The 19,491-nt window shown below is 44.4% G+C and overlaps 1 protein-coding gene across 10 annotated transcripts in view; it reads right to left on the reverse strand.

Moving 5' to 3' along the window:
- The window catches only part of LOC126416983 (sorbin and SH3 domain-containing protein 1), a 1,139,715-nt gene that overhangs the window by 606,019 nt on the left and 514,205 nt on the right, over window positions 1-19,491 (reverse strand). For all 10 annotated transcript variants that reach the window (XM_050084918.1, XM_050084885.1, XM_050084932.1 and 7 more), the window contains exon 5: window positions 11,554-11,616. In XM_050084918.1, coding sequence (XP_049940875.1) covers window positions 11,554-11,616 — 63 coding nt within the window. The remainder of the gene's footprint in view (window positions 1-11,553; window positions 11,617-19,491) is intronic.

Consider the following 19,491-nt stretch of genomic DNA (forward strand, 5'->3'; position numbering starts at 1 on the left):
ACTCAGGGACATTAAAATATAAAATTCTGGATGTCATAGGTTTCCAAAACAGAATTAGACCTACGGCAACAACATCATGGCCAGAAGAATGAAGAAGGTTGCAAAATATCTGAAGAAAAACATACTGGACAAGAATAAAGACCAGAAGAAACAAACATGATTCGAACTGACATGGTCCTCAGGCGACAAAACGAAGAGGTATAGAACAAGATGAAGACAATGTTACCACTTGTTCATAATCGATGTATCTGAGAGGAAGAAAGATAGATGAGGTATTATTAACAGGAGGTAAGCCGTAGTTGAGGAAGGGTGGAGAAGCAAAATCGACAGTGTCCTCTTCAAAACGATGATTCCGGAATATGACATCGCGGCTCCCCCCGTCGGAGGTTCGAGTCCTCCCTCGGGCATGGGTGTGCGTGTTGTCCATAGCGTAAGTTAGTTTAAGTTGGATTAAATTGTGTGTAAGCTTAGGGCCTGTGACCTAAGCAGTTTGGTCCCATAAGATCTTACCACAAATTTACAATTTTTTGCATCTGACTTAAACCAAAACCACAGAAAACTTAAAAATGGAACGCTAGATGGGGATCTGAAGCATCGCCACCGTGAGCTCGAATCCTATGTCTTATCACTGCATCACCTTTTATTCATATTCGAGATCTTGCGAACTACAGATGCAGGTGAATGGTCTCTGTAGACTTACGAAAGGCGTTCAGTACTGTACCTCAACGTCGTCTAAACATCAATTGACGATCATGCGAAACGTCTTCGCAAATGTCTCGTTGAAATTTGATAAACAGAACGCAGAGCGCTGCACTGGACGTCGAACGTTCAATAGAACAGGAAGCGACAGCAATCGTGTCCCAACGAAGCGTGCGAGACGTGTACTGTTCTCACTTTACGCAAGGACTTCAGAATGTAAGTTATACATGTCTTCCTACAGTAAGACCTTGTCCGCCACAATAGCTGAGTGGTCAGTGTGAAGAATTGCCGTCATACGGGCTCGGGTTCGCTTCCCGGCTGAGTCGGGGATTTTCTACGCTCAGGGACTGGGTGTTATGCTGTCTTCATCATCATTTCATCCCCATCCGGCGCGCAGGTCGCCCAATGTGGCGTTGAATGTAATAAGACCTGCACCAAGGCGGCCGGACCTGCCCCGCAAGGGGCCTCCCGGCCAATGACGCCAAACGCTCATTTCCATTTCACAGTAAGACCTTTACGCAACAAGAGTGGCGCATTGTCAGAACAGAGTACATGGTTCGGGGGGCCTGCTCACAAATTTCTGCTGTGATGCGGATAACCGGCGCAACACAGTGTACGAGTGAAAAGGCACGGAAACTGGATACGTACTCCAAAGTTGAAGTACGTGGAACACTACGATTCTTGTGGGAGAAATGTTTAAATTGCACATAGATTCACCCGTGAAATTCTGGAAGTATGAGAGCCAAAGCAATGGTCGATCAGGTCGCAGTGAAATTGTGCCACCAATCTTACCAACGGACCAAGTCTGCCGAGATGTGAGTAATGCTGATGCACCATACAGTCCTGAACTTGCACCATGTTACTTCCATCTTTGCGGCAAGCTGAAAGAACGTCTACCGGAGGAGGGGGGGGGGGGGGGAGTGCTGGGGGAGCGAGAGAGGTTTTTCCAACGGAACGGATGTTCACACAGGCGGTTGTTGATTGACACCTTGACCGATGAGTGAGTTTCTATCGTTGAGGAATTGAACGACTGGTAATACATTCCGACTGTTGTTAACAGAGTCTTGGTAACAATGCTGAAAAATAGTGTTCCGTATGACTGTCGCTTTGAAGTGTAATGCAGCATTAACCAGAGGTTACTTGGCGAACCTTGATAATGTATAACTTACTTTTTGAAGTCACCTCGTATAAAAACCATTTGTCAGACAGTGTCGGAAGTACTGCATAATTATTCGCTGATGATCCTGTCCGCAGCTCGTGGTCTAGGGGCTAGCGTTGTTGCCTCTGGATCACGGGGTCCCCGGTTCGATTCCCGGCTGGGACTGGGTGTCTGTGTTGTCCTCATCATTTCATCACCACCACTATCATTCGTGACAGTGGCTCGCTTGGACTGTGTAAAAAATTGGACTGTGTAAAAACTGGGACTTTGTACGGGTGCAGATGACTGCACAGTTGAGCGCCCCACATCATCATCATCATCATCATCATCATCACTGATGATCCTATGGTCTACGGGAGCGTATCGCCAACTGACAACGGTTTTAATTTTACTTGGGACATAGGTTAGGCGCCATTTCACTTTGGGTCTTCGACTTTCTCCAGATGGACGGGAAGCGCGGTTAGTTCAGATAGGTGGATCGAGCTGACTGCCTTCTGTTTTTGTCAAAAGTTTTTTTGAGAGATTTAGATACAAAAATCTCCAGAGGTTATCGAACTTGCATGGTCGCCCGTTTGTGCCCCTTGTTACTTTTTTTCTACAGGGATAGCTAAGCTGCATTGTTTGCACAGATCGTTCGAGGACTATTTCACGCTTGGAGTATATTCGCCAACAGCAGTAGCCTGCATATCCTTCGCTATGTTTGGCTCGGTCGAAAGTAACATTAGAATTGGAGTAAATCTGTGTGTCGACAATATAGGCTGTATATAATTTTTTTAAATGTGTGATTTTAAATTTCCATTCTCACAGAAACACAAAAACTGGAATTACAACGATATATATAGAAATTTTCTGAATCGAGGAGTGGACTTGATCGACTTTTTGGACAACAGAGGCTTTCATATCAATTCAGGTCGGCTAGGGTTGCATACACAGAGCGTCCCAGAGGGAGTGGTCTGTGTTCATTCATCTGACAGGAATAATCATTCGAAGAAAACAAGTCTAGTAAAAATGGGATCAAAAATGGATACTCTAAGAGTTATGAGCACTTATTCAGTGGAAACAGAGAAAATGAACAAGTGTTCATACCTCTTAAGGCATGTACTTAAGAGCTCCGGTTTGCTCCTTACCACCACCTCTCAAAATATGGAAAGCAAAGAGCTTGTAGTAGAAGAGATTTGTTTCACTGTTTAAAAGATGGAGTGCTCATACGAGTAGCTCTTCCTGTATACATTTCAGAGCTCATGTTTACTAGAATTTTTTGCCTCGAATGATCATTCCTATCATATCCCTGAATACTAACGATTCCTCCAGGGACAACTTGTGTTACAAATGCGTTTTTCTTTTTCTTTTTGTTCTTTTGTTTTTTGAATACGGCCTCACGATAGAGAGTAAGGAGTGCAACAGTAATGACAGCAAATATGACCCATGTTGTCGATACACTGCGTCGAACACAGCGACGGGTAAGCGGGTATTGCTACCGGCGAATATACTCAAAGTGAGACATGGTCCCCGGGCGATCGGTGTAAACATCGGAATTTTGCTATCCTCCTAGACTAAAAAAGTCACAAGAGGCTAAATCGGACGAGTGCGCAAGTTCGATTACTTCAGAAGATTCTTGTATCCGCATCTTTGAAAACCCTCTGAGATTTGTCAAGTTTTTTCACGATTTGTTCAAATTTACTTTGATTATGGTGCTACATTTCTCAAAATTATGAGACACGCTCATTTCTAGAAATACCGTAACTATAAACAAGGAAGACCCGATTTCGTCATGAAATATGGACATGACTGTAACTTTCAGTAGCTGTCCACCATCGTGCTGACACCACAGTTTTTCGATCAGAGCGTGCGTTTGTTTTGTAGCGGTAAGTGAGAATCGAGTACGGATGCGTGTCGCGAGAGGAAGTGTGAAACAAATTTCTGTTGATTGTTACGAATGTTAACGTGGGATAAACATCGACAGAAGCTAAGAAGCAGAAGTGCACTGAAAAGGAAGTGTATTATAAACAGAATTCAGAGGAAATAGTAAGTTATCTTCTATCTTAGTCTCGTATTGTTCGTGGAAAGAAAGATTGTCGGTATGCCTCTGTGTGGGCTCTAATCTCCCTGATTTTATCCTCATGGTCTCTTCGCGAGATATACGTAGGAAAGAGCAATACACTGCTTGTCTCCTCGGTGAAGGTATGTTCTCGAAACTTCAACAAAAGCCCGTACCGAGCTATTGAGCGTCTCTCTTGCAGAGTCTTCCACTGGAGTTTATCTGACATCTCCGAAACGCTTTCGCGATTACTAAATGATCCTGTAACGAAGCGCGCTGCTCTCCGTTGGATCTTCTCTGTCTCTTCTATCAACCCTATCTGGTACGGATCCCACACCGTTGAGCAGTATTCAAGCAGTAGGCGAACAAGTGTACTGTAACATATCTAATTCCTTTCTTTTCGGACTGCATTTCCATAGGATTCTTCCAATGAATCTCAGTCTGGCATCTGCTTTATCGACGATTAATGTTATATGGTCATTATATTTTAAATCACTCCTAATGCCTACTCCCATATAATTTATGGAATTAACTGCTTCCAAAAAATGGCTCTGAGCACAATGGGACTTAACATCTTAGGTCATCAGTCCCCTAGAACTTAGAACTACTTAAACCTAACTAACCTAAGGACACCACACACATCCATGCCCGAGGCAGGATTCGAACCTGCGACCGTAGCAGTCCCGCGGTTCCGGACTGAGCGCCTAGAACCGCTAGACCACCGCGGCCGGCAACTGCTTCCAGTTGCTGACCTGCTATATTGTAGCTAAATGAAAAAGGATATTTCTTTCTATGTATTCGCAGCACATTACAGTTGTCTACATTAAGATTCAATTATTGTGATTAAGATGCAATATCGTATATATCTCTTTCTGCACGCTTCGCAGCAGTCTGTGCTGCAAAATTTGGTATTCAGCCTCTTGACAGGTGGTCATATTAATGCGATTTGACAGTATAATTAATGCCAAACCCAAGGCTGCTTGACGAGAAAAATAAATAAGTTCCTGCCCGTACGGGCATCACATAACTGTGAGGACAGTATGGGAAGCAGAAGTGGGATGTATGGAGATTTAGATTGGTCCTGGTAGGTTGTTTGGGTAGCCGAAGGGGTTCAGGTGACCACTCGCAACAAGCGGGAAATCCTGGTTCGAGTCCCGGTGTGGCACAAATTCTCGAATGCTTCCAGTAAATTGTAAAGCTGTTGTGGTTCTGTGTTTGCAGTTTGCGAATACATTTCGTGGCATGTGTTAGTAACTGACCTTTTCATAATATGGGGTACCACTTCTTTGCGTTGCACGTTTTGTCTCCCTGGGTTGTGTAGCAGATCTGGGCTATGGTGGTGGTTCTGAGGAAACTGAAGGTTCATTTTATTTCGCTAACAATGACGGAAGATACTCGGCATTCCGGCTTGAATTGTTTTTATAAGTATACTTGTCAAGTTAGTATGGCTGAATTTTAACGCCGGCCTGTGTGGCAGAGCGGTTCTAGGCGCTTCAGTCCGGAACCGCGCGACCGCAACGGTCGCAGGTTCGAATCCTGCCTCCGGCATGGATGCGTGTGATGTCCTTAGGTTAGTTAGTTTTGAGTAGTTCTACTAGGGGACTGATGACCTCAGATGTTAAGTCCCATAGTGCTCAGAGCCATTTAAACCATTTGAATTTAATCTCTTAAGGACATTATTTACTTGTAACGCATTGCATTTCGCGTCAATGTCTATTAACCTGATTCCATCTTCTTCAAAGGCTAATGTTGGTGTACTATTTCTTAATCTGAAAATATGTCCACAGCATACGAAATATCCACTGAGTAGACCACAACGGCCACCTTTTTCCCTCATGAGAAAAAAGAAAGAAATTCTACGAGGATTTTCCTGGAAAATTTGATCGCAAAGGAGTAGAATGTTGAATGTTCAGTCGGATTTTTAAACAACTGGTTTAATTTTTTGAAAAATTTGCTTACAAATACTGCATAATAGTTCGTAGTATTACGGGACGGTGGCAAATAAATATCTTATTGCCAACCCAAATGTTACGATTTTGCTAGCTGAATACAGTCCAGACATTTACGCTATCGCTTTCTTAATCAAACTGCAGTTCCCCAGAATCTTACCATTAAATGGATGCCTATGAATAGTAGCGTTATCCCCATAGGAGCGGGCAGCATCAAACCAGTCACAAGACTGATGACTAAAAAAAAAAAAAAATAAAGGCAGCATATGTCGCCGCTCCTTTTCATATTCCCAAACATTATTAGCTTAACTAACAGTCACTTTTGTGTAGCATGAGGTACACAACTTGATACTTCTATAGGTTAAGAGCTAAATGCAAAGTTTTTCATCAAGTTATTTTGTCAATAAATGTCTACCTGTTACTACACCTTTTATTGAATAATATTTTCTCATAAACGAAGATAAAAGCTGCAAAATCGACTGAGACAGCGATTGCATACATAGACACTACGCAAAAAATAATGTCTCTTTACACTTCCCAGGGGCTCACACTAAATCATGCCTGTGTCTGGAATAAATCTACGTCAACAACAGCGTGCTATTTCTTCTTGTCAATATATTTTCAGTCCTGTAGCAAATGTGTGCATACATAACGTTTTTTCTTTGTTTTTTTTTTTTGCGGCTGTATGGCACTGCACCAGCTTTTCACTAGATGGCAAATACTTAATACAGCTTGCCGGTTCCTAAGATAACCGAGTGTGCATTTTCGCATGAATCTCTCTTGATTTTCGAAGGGAAGATCATTTGTATCGAGGTAGGTCATTATGTTTGAACCCAGGGTATATTCTAGGATTGTGTTACAAGTGGAGAAAAGTGATACTGGGTTTTAGTTCTATTGATCAGTTCTGCTGCCTTTTCGTAGGCAGTTATACTATCTGATCAAAGGTACCCGGACACTCCTGTGTAACACGGAACTGGTCATTAGATATTACCAAAGGCAAACCCGCCAGTATAAGAGGAGGCGGTTGGTGTTGTGTTGCCAGCAGAGAAGGTGTAACAGCAAAGTGGGTAGGTCAGTAGAGCTCAGTGACCTCGTATGTCAACATGTTACTGGGTGTCACCTGAGTAACAAATCCATCATGGATATTTCAACACTTCGAAAGCTGCCCAAGTCGACTGTTGGTGACATAACTGTGAAGTGGAAACGCAAAGAAACAATCACAGTTGAACTACGACTACACACACTTTATGTACTGACGGAAAGGGAACGTAAGACATTGCGGTGGGTGGTTGTAAAAAATCGCATCAAATCGGCAGAGCAAGTCGCTCGTGAGTTCCAAAGTGCTACATCAGTCCAGCTAGCACAATAATTGCGCGAAAGGAGTTAAAAAGAATTGCGTAAATAGTCAAACTGCTCCTCTTAAACCACATGTGGACAGTTTCAGGAGACGCTTGAGGTGTTGTGAAGAGCAAAGTCACTGGAGAGTGAGTACTAAAAGAAATCCGCTAAATTTCGATTACGCAATAAGTCACACAAATCTGAAGGCTGTAAATTCAACTAAACACTTAAGGATTAGAATTACAAATAACCTAAATTGGAACGATCACATAGATAATGATGTGGGTAGAGCAAACCAAACACTGTGATTCATTGGCAGAACACTTACAAGGTGCAACAGGTCTACTAAAGAGACTGCTTACACCACGCTTGTCCGCCCTATCCTGGAGTATTGCACATCAAGTGGGACTGATGGATGACATCGAAAAAGTTTATAGAAGGGGAGCTCGTTTTGTATTATAGCGAAATAGGGGAGATAGTGCCACAGATATGATACGTGAATTGGAGTGGCTGTCATTAAAACAAAGGCGTTTTCCGTTGCGATGGGATCTTCTCATGAAATTTCAATCAGCAGTTTTCGCCTCCGATTGCGAAAACATTCTGTTGGCACCCACCTACATAGGGGAAATGATCATAACGATAAAATAAGATAAATCAGGACTCACACAGAAAAATTTAAGTGCTCGTTTTCCCGCGCGCCGTACGGGAATGGAACGGAAGAGACAGCTTGAAGGTGGTTCATTGAACTTTATTTCGAATAGCAGAGTAATCACGTAGATGTAGATGGGTAGCTGAAAACGGGTGGCTTGGAGTGATGAATCAAGCTAAGCTTTGTGGCAATCCAATGGCTGGGTTTCGGTTTGGAGAAATGCTTGGAGGACGTTAGCTGATATCATGTGTAGCGCCAAAGGTCAAAGTACGAAGGAGGTCATGTTACGATGGGGTGACGGAGGGGGGTGTTTCTGGAGGTTACGGTATGGTCCCCTTATTGTACGAAAGCTCTAAACGCGGAAGGGTATGAATACATTTTATAGCATTGTGTAGAGGGTACATTAGAGGAACAATTAATGACGTTTGTTTACATCTGCACGACGGTGCACCCTGCCATTAAGTAGCAAGTGTGAGGCTACGCTTTGTGGCCACTAACACTCCTAAAATGCACTGGCCTGTCCAGTCCCAACCTGGAAAACCTTTGATATGAATTATAACGACGACAATGGGGTCTGCCCAGTGTCCAACTTCACTACTTATTTGGATTCCGCCCGCATCTCGTGGTCGTGCGGTAGCGTTCTCGCTTCCCACGCCCGGGTTCCCGGGTTCGATTCCCGGCGGGGTCAGGGATTTTCTCTGCCTCGTGATGGCTGGGTGTTGTGTGCTTAATTAGTTCTAGGTTCTAGGCGACTGATGACCTCAGCAGTTGAGTCGCATAGTGCTCAGAGCCATTTATTTGGATTCCGCTCTTGAGGAAGAATGGCGTGCCAGTCCTCCACACACATTCAGATACCCCACCGAAAATGAGTTATCTGTAAGGGTAAAGGGTTCAAGCCATAATAAAGGCGAAGGGTGGTCACATCCCATATTAATGTGCACTAATTGGTGTCCATACAGTTTTGATCAGTGTTCGTTAGCATTGCTACTAAGTAAAATAGTTGACACACGGCTTCCTTGTAAATATTTCTTAGGCTTCGACAGTTTGAGTGTCAAGTGTTTTGCAGATATCGGTAGGAACTCTGATTTTCGCAGAATTAAAGATTCTTTTTTCCTTTCTGATGAAGGTTGTGCTGCAATTTCAGGATCCATAAGTGCTCGTGAAATACGTATTCAGCGATTGTTCCTGTGGTTAGAAATCCTTCTTTATATCACATCAAAAACTTAATACGAATGGACGAATCTCATTTCGCCACGAGGCTGTAGATCTTGTTATGGCAGTGTATGTGCTTTTGTGCTATATCGATTGTTCTATATATTGCGAATCTGAAGCGGATATTTCGAAGCAGTATCGAGTTGATTTGAAACGGTCGTACGAAACTGAATATGCTAATCATGGTATTAGTGCTGAGGTAATTGGTTCGAGTTTGGTAACCTTCCTGTCCCTCATGCTTACTTTCCACCGCACAACCAGGGCAATCACGGAAGATTGCCAAAGCTTCTAAAAACGTAGTTAAAGAACATGAAACTGTAGATCCACCTTGATACAGAACACTTTCGCTTAATTTCTTTCCCAAACTAATTTCAGCAACAATATCACCATCATCAGTGGGTTTTTCTTTATGGTGTAATATTAGCACAGTTACTAAACATTACAAGATGTCATTACATATGTATGTTTGGTTCCCGATACCGTATTGTGCGAACAGTTTTATTATAGCTTTGTAGTTTTAAGTCAGTGCATGGTTTATATGTGTGTTGCCGTCTTTTTAGTGTATTTTCTATGTTCACGTCATCTGTACGGTACGAGCGGTTGTTACGAACATTACAAAATATGAAAATGCGAACTTACATACGTCAGGGTTATACTACTGGGAATTGTGGTAGTGATGTGGATAAAACTTATTGGTCACTACATTGTTACGTAATCTATCATGTACTCGCGTTCGTTGGTCGGCTTGCACTTGCTCTAAAAACGCAGAAAAACGTAACTTTGTGCCTTGGGCGTAATTCAGAATATTACGTCATCTTGTTGTTTGCTTGTATCGCGAGTTATATCACGTATCACGAGATGATTTTGAAAACTATATCGGGAGTTCTGACGACTTAGTTTTGTCTCTGTGTGTGATGGCGGAGTGACCGTGCGCGCGAGACGCGGGGGCTCCCGTGTGTGTGTGTGTGTGTGTGTGTGTGTGTGTGTGTGTGTGTGTGTGTGTGTGTGTGTGTGCAAGTGGGTGTATTTATGCAAACACGCATCAACAGAGGAGTTTTCAAGTTATAATGAACGTAGCTAAAGTAAAACATTGTGCGTTGTAAAACGCTGATATTGTTTTTATGAAAACACGCATCAACAGAAGAGTTTTCAAGTTATAATGAACGTAGCTAAAGTAAAACATTGTGCGTTGTAAAACGCTCATATAACGGAGATAAAGAATTGCAGCCTAAGTACAGGCTAAAGTAATTGAACAATAAAATAAGAGCAAACTTGGTGGTTTTGCCGTATTCGTGAAATGAGTTTTGAGAACTCATGCACGTCAGAGACTGTAACATTCGTGCGCTTCTGTCCCCCAATTAGCGCACAGATTCTCTTGCAAAAGATCTCTTCTCAATTAAATAAGGCATTAGTGATTCTGCAAGTAACTCGCCGTTTTGAGGAGATACAGCAGACGAATTTGATCAGAACCGAAAAATATTTTCTGAAGGGAATGCAGTCACAATTGGAAAAATATCCAGCATGTCACAAATGCAGAATAAAGAGTGACTAAGTAAAGCTAAAACTTAACTCGCACAGCCACTTACCTTGTGACCACGTCCTGTAAAAACTGTATACAACAACAGCGTCATCATCGCACACGCCTCACACACTACGTACAGGCCACTCATATCTAAACATGCGTGTCACTACTCAAAAGTGCAGTAAAAACAAGTATGTGACGCAGTCTGTGGATGGCCGCCTGCGCAAAAGCTCATTTAACATCAGTACGGCGAATGATACGTTTCATAATGCACCGAATACTGTACGTATGTAATTTGCATGCAGTCTAAACAAGAGCACCTTATGCGCACTTAGATTTTTCTTCGTTATACATCAGTACAGAAAGTTTTACCGATCACCATTTTTATCCCTTTTACTCGTGCTACGTCCGTCTGCCCCGTTACCACCTCGCCTGGTATTTGTCTGAAAAGGCCCTGACTCTACCATGGGACAGAAGACGAGCTGTCTGCTCTGCATTTAGGGATAGAGCACGACAAGCTAAAAAAGAAACACTCCTTTCCAACCCCACACCCCGCCAACCTCCACTACAATTAATGCAGTGGTTTTGCCTTATGCCTATACATGAAACCGTCTGACATACGCCTTTGACTCCAATAGTACATCGCTGGCACTCATCGGATCATTGTTCACATGCACGCGTTATAATCCAGTTCTTCCAGTTCAGAGTAAGTCGCCAGCAGGTGTGTTGCTTTTTGGAGATCTTGTTAACCTCACGATAGGCAGGAAGGTAGAGAGCTGAACAAACGGAAACTCACTTCGTCCTGGTGTTTGTCACTTCACGAGACAGAAATCTATGATAGTCTACAACATGTCGCGAATCTTCATCCGTAGCACTTATTCCTCGCGCGTGTTTCCTGCCACTCGGCTACTGCCTCCGCGACATTACCATAGAGATAGTTAGGCGGCGACCAGCCACAGAGCGCGGCAGAGGGTGCTTTGCACTTACCCTTGGAGGAGTCTGCAGACGACGTCGCTGGCTGGGGGCTCGCCTTGCCGTTCTCGCCCGCAGCTGTGAGCAAAGAGAGAACAAAAACTTGTAGTCCAGACTGTGTCAAGGGTAAACGTAACAGGCACACTGTAATACATGCGTAACAACTCAGATTCCAAGTACTGGCTTCTTTAATTATATTATAAACCTGCACATGCTTCTCCATGATAATTATACACTACTGGCCATTAAAATTGCTACACCACGAATATGACGTGCTATAGACGCGAAATTTAACCGACAGGAAGAAGATGTTGTGATATGCATATGATTAGCTTTTCAGAGCATTCACACAAGGTTGGTGCCGGTGGCGACACCTACAACGTGCTGACATGAGGAAAGTTTCCAGCCGATTTCTCATACACAAACAGCAGTTGACCGGCATTGCCTGGTGAAACGTTGTTGTGATGCCCCGTGTAAGGAGGAGAAACGCTTACCATCACGCTTCCCACTTTGATAAAAGTCGGATTGTAGCCTGTCGCCATTGCGGTTTATCGTTTCGCGACATTGCTGCTTGCGTTGGTCGAGATCCAATGACTGTTGGCAGAATATGGAATCGGTGGGTTCAGGAGGGTAATACGGAACGCCGTGCTGGATCCCAACGCCCTCGTATCACTAGCAGTCGAAATGAGAGGCATTTTATCCGCATGGCTGTAACGGATCGTGCAGCCACGTCTCGATCCCTGAGTCAACAGATGGGGACGTTAGAAAAGCGACAACCATCTGCACGAACAGTTCGACGACGTTTGCAGCAGCATGGAATATCAGCTCTGAGACCATGGCTGCGGTTACCCTTGACGCTGCATCACAGACAGGAGCGACTGCGATGGTGTACTCAACGATGAACCTGGGTGCACGAATGGCAAAACGTCATTTTTTCGGATGAAACCAGGTTCTGTTTATAGCATCATGATGGTCGCATCCGCCTTTGGCAACATCGCGGTGAACGCACATTGGAAGCGTGTACTCGTCATACTGGCGTATCACCTGGCGTGATCGTATGGGGTGCCATTGGTTACACGTCTCGGTCACCTCTTGTTCGCATTGACGGCACTTTGGACAGTGGACGTTACATTTCAGATGTGTTACGACCCGTGGCTCTACCCTTCATTCGATCCCTGTGAAACCCTACATTGCAGCAGGATAATGCACGACCACACGTTGCAGGTCCTGTACGGGCCTTTCTGGATACAGAAAATGTCGCCGGCCGCGGTGGTCTAGCGATTCTAGACGCTCAGTCCGGAACCGCGCGACTGCTACGGTCGCAGGTTCGAATCCTGCCTCGGGCATGGATGTTTGTGATGTCCTTAGGTTAGTTAGGTTTAAGTAGTTCTAAGTTCTAGGGGACTGATGACTACAGATGTTAAGTCCCATAGTGCTCAGATCCATTAGAACAGAAAATGTTCGACTACTGCCCTGGCCAGCATATTCTCCAGATCTCTCACCAATTGAAAACGTCTGGTGAATGGTGGCCGAGCAACTGGCTTGTCACAATACGCCAGTCACTACTCTTGATGAACTGTGGTATCGTGTTGACGTTGCATGGGCAGCTGTACCTGTACACACCATCCAAGCTCTATTTGACTTAATTCCCAGGCGTATCAAGGCCGTTATTATGGCCAGAGGTGGTTGGTCTGGGGACTGATTTCTCAGAATCTATGCACCCAAATTGCGTGAAAATGTAATCACATGTCAGTTCTAGTATAATATATTTGTCCAATGAATACCTGTTTATCATCTGCATTTCTTCTTTGTGTAGCAATTTTAATGGCCAGTAGTGTATTTACTTACGTATGTTTATCTGTACTTTGCACGTCTCATAAACCGCTGGATGGATTGGAACAGTACCTGAGGTTATTGAGCGCATGTTTACGGCGTTTGAAAAACACCGTCACAGGGGACCGCGGAATCTTACGGAGATTCAGACGAAACATGGTTCGTCGGTGCACATTATGTAAAGAAGTTGATGGTCGTCACAGGATCACCTTGTCAACACTAGCGTAGCCGCAGATGCGGTTTACCGTATTTGATCGTCCTCTACGTCGAGAAACGTTTTCTATTCTACAGTCTTCTGGTGTTCTATTTACCCTATCGAATGAGCAGAAAGTGCATAGTGCAGTATAAACTTTATTTCACATTTACGGCCATTAATTCTTCACATAAAAACGTTCAAAATTTCATCCACTACAAGCTCCTAAATTTTTAGTACGCTGTTTCGTAACATCCTGCGTATACAGGTGTTAGCGTGTAAGTGCAGTTACTTTTATTGCACAACATTACAACATAACATCAAAATTTACTTCATTAGCTGTCGACAAGCTATCTCAAATTGATTCCATATTTCTACATTTCCGGATCGCTTTTGACACCGTTGGTCACAAGAGAGTTCAAATCAAATAGCGTGTCTATGGTGTATCGCTGTATCGCTGCAGTTCTCCATATGAACTCGTGATTTCCTGTCGTTAATATCAAAAAACGTAATAATCGACGGAAAATCATCGAGTAAAACAGAAGTGATGTCCGACGTTCCCCAAGAAAATGTTACAGGCCATCTGCTGTCCTTAATCTATACAAACGATTTAGGAGGCAATCTGACCAGTTCTCTTAGTTTGTTTGCAGATGACGGTATCATGTACCGTCTAGTAAAGTCACCAGAAGATCAAAACCATTGCAAAATGATTTAAGCAAGATATCGATATGGTGCGAAAAGTGGAAACTGTCTCTGATTACGGAAAATTGTGAGGTGATCCACAGAAACTCGTTAAATTTCGGTTACACGATAAATCACACAAATTTAAAAAATGGCTCTGAGCACTATGGGACTTAGCTGCTGAGGTCATCAGTCCCCTAGAACATAGAACTACTTAAACCTTACTAACGTAAGAACATCACACACAACCATGCCCGAGGCAGGATTCGAACCTGCGACCGTGGCGGGCGCGCGGTGCCAGACTGTAGCGCCTAGATCCGCTCGGCCACTCCGGCCGACACACAAATTTAAAGGCTGTCAGTTCAACTAAATGCCTAGGAATTACAATGGAACGATTACACAGATAATGTTGCGGGGAAGGTGAATCAAAGACTGCGTTTTATAGGCAGAACACTAGAAGGTGCTACAGGTCTGCTAAAGAGACTGCCAACACTACGCTTGTTCGTCCTCTGTTTGAGTACTGTTCTACATTATGGGATTCTTACCACGTATGACTGTGGAAAACATTAAACAGGTCTAGAAAAGGTCAGCTATTTTCCTGTTATCGCGAAATTGTGGAGAGAGTCTCGCAAATTTAAGCGCGTTGAAGTGAAAACATTAAAACAAAGGCCTTTTTGGTTACGGCGAGATTTTTTCACGAAGTTCTCCTCTGAATGTGAAAATATTTTACCCTCGTTAGTCTACACAGGGAGAAATGATCATCGTATGTAGAAAAATCAGAGCTCGTACACAAAGCTTTAAGTGTTCATTCTTCCCAAGCGGTGTTAACTGAACGGCAGAGAAAACGTCTAAAGATGTTTCGAAGAACCCTCTGCCAGGCACTTAAGTGTGTATTGCTGAGTAGTCACGCAGATTTAGATTTAATGGCTGCATTGTTTGAAGCAGAAAGCCAATAAATTATCTATATATATGCATAAACATTTTGCGTGCGTGTCATGTACATTACTAGATACTAATTAAATATATCGCTGTATTTCATCCAATTTGCTAATCTGCAAGTACACCAAGCCGAATAAACAGGGAACGCACCCCGCTTTAATGACGATTTAATTTTATTTTACAGTTATATAACATATTTGGAATACGATGAGTCATAAACGATTAACATCGAGGGGAAAGCTCACAGGACCCGGTAAATTAATAACACAAAACAATTTGTAACCGAATGCGGGAGAGAGAGCTTATTCGCATTCAAAATTACTGCGACATGAACGTCTCCATCAGACAGTATTTTATCCTTTAATTCTCACTCATTCCGTGCAGTGTAATGACGGTAAAAATATGCAGCGAACACTCCCGTATTCGTTAAATTAGAATTTCTCCAGCTATTACTGATTTCGAAGGAAGGACAATTGGTGTTAAACACGTTGTAAAAAGCGCAATAGGTAAAGACGCCGCACTTCCTTCGACTGTGCAAACGCAGGGTTGAATATGTGCAGGAAACATTTGAACACTTGGGTGGGTGACTTCAGAAAACGACCGAAAAAATAAATTATCACCTCACTCTCGAGACTGGTTTTGAACTTGAGAGCTTATTAATACACACATCAAAAAACGTTTTGCATCACCCCGGTTCCCAGTACTCTTGGAGATAGACGTTGACTGTGGATTTTGTATCACAGACACAGTCCCTTTCACTGTTCAGAGATGTCACTAAACCCGCCAAAAGATGTAAACAACCATGCATGAGCAGTGCCCATTAGACGGAGGTGGTATGACAGCCGATTAGTTCCAGTCATTCCACCATGAAGGAGGTACACCGCTGGTGTTGTCTGTAGTTTAACCATGCGTAGACGGTCAATACCGCGGTTCGATGGCGTCCGCATTGTTATTTTGTGCCAGGAAGGGCTCTCAACAAGGGAAGTGTCCGGGCGTCTCGGAGTGAACCAAAGCGATGTTCTTCGGACATGGAGGATATACAGAGAGACAGGAACTGTCGATGACATGCCTCGCTCAGGCCGCCCAAGGGCTACTACTGCAGTGGATGACCGCTACATACGGATTACGACTTGGTGGAACCCTGACAGCAACGACACCATGTTGAGTAACGCTTTTTGTGCAGCCACAGGATGTCGTGTTACGACTCGAATAGTGCGCAATGGGCTGCATGATGCGCAACTTCACTCGCGACGTCCATGGCGAGGTCCATCTTTGCATCCATGACACCGTGCAGCGGGGTACAGATGGGCCCAACAACATGCCAAATGGACCGCTCAGGACTGGCATCTCGTTCTCTTCACCGATGAGTGTCGCATATGCCTTCAACCAGACAATCGTCGAAGACGTGTTAAGAGGCATCCCGGTCAGGCTAAACGTCTTAGGCCCACTGTCCAGCGAGTGCAGCAAGGTGGAGGTTCCCTGCTGTTTTGGGGTGGCATCATGTGGGGCCGACGTACGTCACTGGTGGTCATGGAAGACGCCGTAACGGCTGTACGAGACGTGAATGCCATCCTCCGACCGATAGTGCAACCATATCGGCAGCATGTTGGCGAGGCATTCGTCTTCATGGACGACAATTCGCGCCACCATCGTGCACATCTTGTGAATGACTTCCTTCAGACCGGCCGGAGTGGCCAGGCGGTTCTAGGCGCTACAGTCTGGAGCCGCACGACCGCTACGGTCGCAGGTTCGAATCCTGCCTCGGGCATGGATGTGTGTGATGTCCTTAGGTTAGGTTTAAGTAGTTCTAAGTTCTAGGGGACTGATGACCTCAGCAGTTAAGTACCATAGTGCTCTGAGCCATTTGAACCATTTTGAACTTCCTTCAGGATAACGACATCGCTCGACTAGAGTGACCAGCATGTTCTCCAGACATGAAGCCTTTCGAACATGCCTGGGATAGATTGAAAAGAGCTGTTTATGGACGACGTGACCCACCAATCACTCTGAGGGATCTACGCCGAATCGCCGTTGAGGAGTGGGACAATCTGGACCAACGGTGCCTTGATGAACTTGTAGATAGTATGCCACGACGAATACAGGCATCCATCAATGCAAGAGGACGTGCTACTGGGTATTAGAGGTACCGGTGTGTACAGCAATCCCGAGCACCACCTCCGACGGTCTCGATGTATGGTGGTACAATATGCAATGTGTGGTTTTCATGAGCAATAAAAAGGGCGGAAATAGTGTTTATGTTGATCTCTATTCCAATTTTCTGTACAGGTTCCGGGACTCTCGGAACCGAGGTGATGCAAAACTTCTTTTGATGTGTGTAATACGCGTGCCCATCTTGGATTCCCCGCACATTTATTTCTTTATATTCTCTCTTTCAGTATCGGCAGGCGATGTTCTCATACTATCTTGTTTTCATAATTTACTTTTTGATCTGCGTTTCATCAGGGACTGCCTCACTAAGTGTTCCAGAAAATTCTGTACACGGGGGATGAAACAGAAATCTACAGAAAAAATTTCGGAGTATGTTCACGGATATTTTTTGAGTACGTTGCTTGCAATGGACCCGTGGTGTCTGCGGGGGTCCGTTAGAGGATAATAATGTAAATATGATTTACTCGGTTTTTTATCCCAATAAGCTTTGTTTCGGGTGGAAATACACTCTAAGGTAAAAAAAAGAATAAAAGAAAACAACGCTCCACGAAGGAGTTATGGAAACTGGCCACAAATTGAAGTTCAAACATGTACCGACGGAAAATGCGAAATTGTAAACTTTGGCGGCCGATGCATGAATGTGTGACGCTACAGCTCAGTTTCTTCGCGAACCTGGCAAGGATAGTAAACAGAGTACATGTCGATACCAGGGCACAAAGTTTTCGTGAATTTCACTGCGTGTATCAGCTGGACAGTAACTATGCCTCGCAGACAGGCACCTAAACAGCATACGCAGATGTCAGCATTTGAGATCGGTCGTGTTGTTGGTCTCAAAGAAGGCGGTTGGGGTAGTCGACGAATCGCACGATATTTGAATAGGAGCGATGCCGCTATTCGACAGTGTTGCCAGGACTGGGGGAACCATGGTCGAACACAGAGTCAAGAAAGAAGTGGTTCATTTAGAGAGACGATAGAACAGAAGGACAGAACGCTGGTCAGAGAGGCACTCAGAGCCCCGGATTTATCATTATCATCGGTCCGACGTGTAACTGGCACTTCAGTGACCACAAGGACCACTAATAGGTGGCTCAGAGAAAGGAGGCTGAGCTCATGGCGCCCCTTCCGTTCTCGATACGCCAGCAAGCCAGTTTACAGTGGTGTCGGACACATTCGGCCTGGAATCTCATTGACTGGAGGAGAATTGTCTCCAGAGACAAGTACCGCTTCGAACTGGGCCCCGACGACCAGCGAAGATGTGTCTGGAGACCAACCCGAATGTCACCCGCACAGGGTTCGACAATCAGAAAAATGGTGTGGGGTGCCATTTAATTTCATAGCAGGATCCCTTTGGTTGTCATCCGCAGCCCTCTTACACCACAGCAGTACGTCTACGCACCGTTCTGTTGCCTTTCACGGCAAGCCCACCTATGCCTACATTTCAGTAAGACAATGGCCGCCCCACACGGCGATTGTTCCTTCTGCTTGTCAAACCCTGACTTAGCCAGCAAGATCACCAGACCTCTCTCCAACTGCGAACGTTTGGAGCATTATGGTCAGGCCCTTCAACCACCTCGGGACCTCCACGATTTAACGTTTCAATTGGACAGAATTTGGCACGATATCCCTCAAGAGGGCATCCAACAACTCTATCAATCAATGCCAAGCCGAGTAACTGCTTGTATAGGAGCCAGAGTGGCCCAACGAATTATTAACTTGCTTCATTTGTGGACCTCTTTGTCTTAAATAAACCATCCATTTTTTCTGAAATTACAATCATTTGTTTATATGTACATGTTCATCATTTTGTATCCCACCTGGAAGGCGGCGCGTGGGTCTGCTCCTGAAAACTGAAAGGTTGCCCGAATGTAGGAAGCTAGGAGGGGCAGGTGAGATAGAACTCTCGGTACAACTTTTTACGACGGTGAGCATAGTGTCAATAGCAATCTGAGGTTGAAGCGATGTTTCCAGGCCGTCTGCTCTTGATAAAATGGGGAGAATTTGCAGCGGAGCTCGTAGATCTCAACAGCGCTTGCTAGAGGGAGCTGTCGTCGGTGTCTCGTAGTAGTGCCAACTTAACTTACGCCGTGGCATCGTAGCTATCGATACCACACATCCCATTCAGTTTATTCTTTCGAGTG

This window comes from Schistocerca serialis, chromosome 1, assembly GCF_023864345.2.
Source record: "Schistocerca serialis cubense isolate TAMUIC-IGC-003099 chromosome 1, iqSchSeri2.2, whole genome shotgun sequence".
Lineage (NCBI taxonomy): Eukaryota > Metazoa > Arthropoda > Insecta > Orthoptera > Acrididae > Schistocerca > Schistocerca serialis.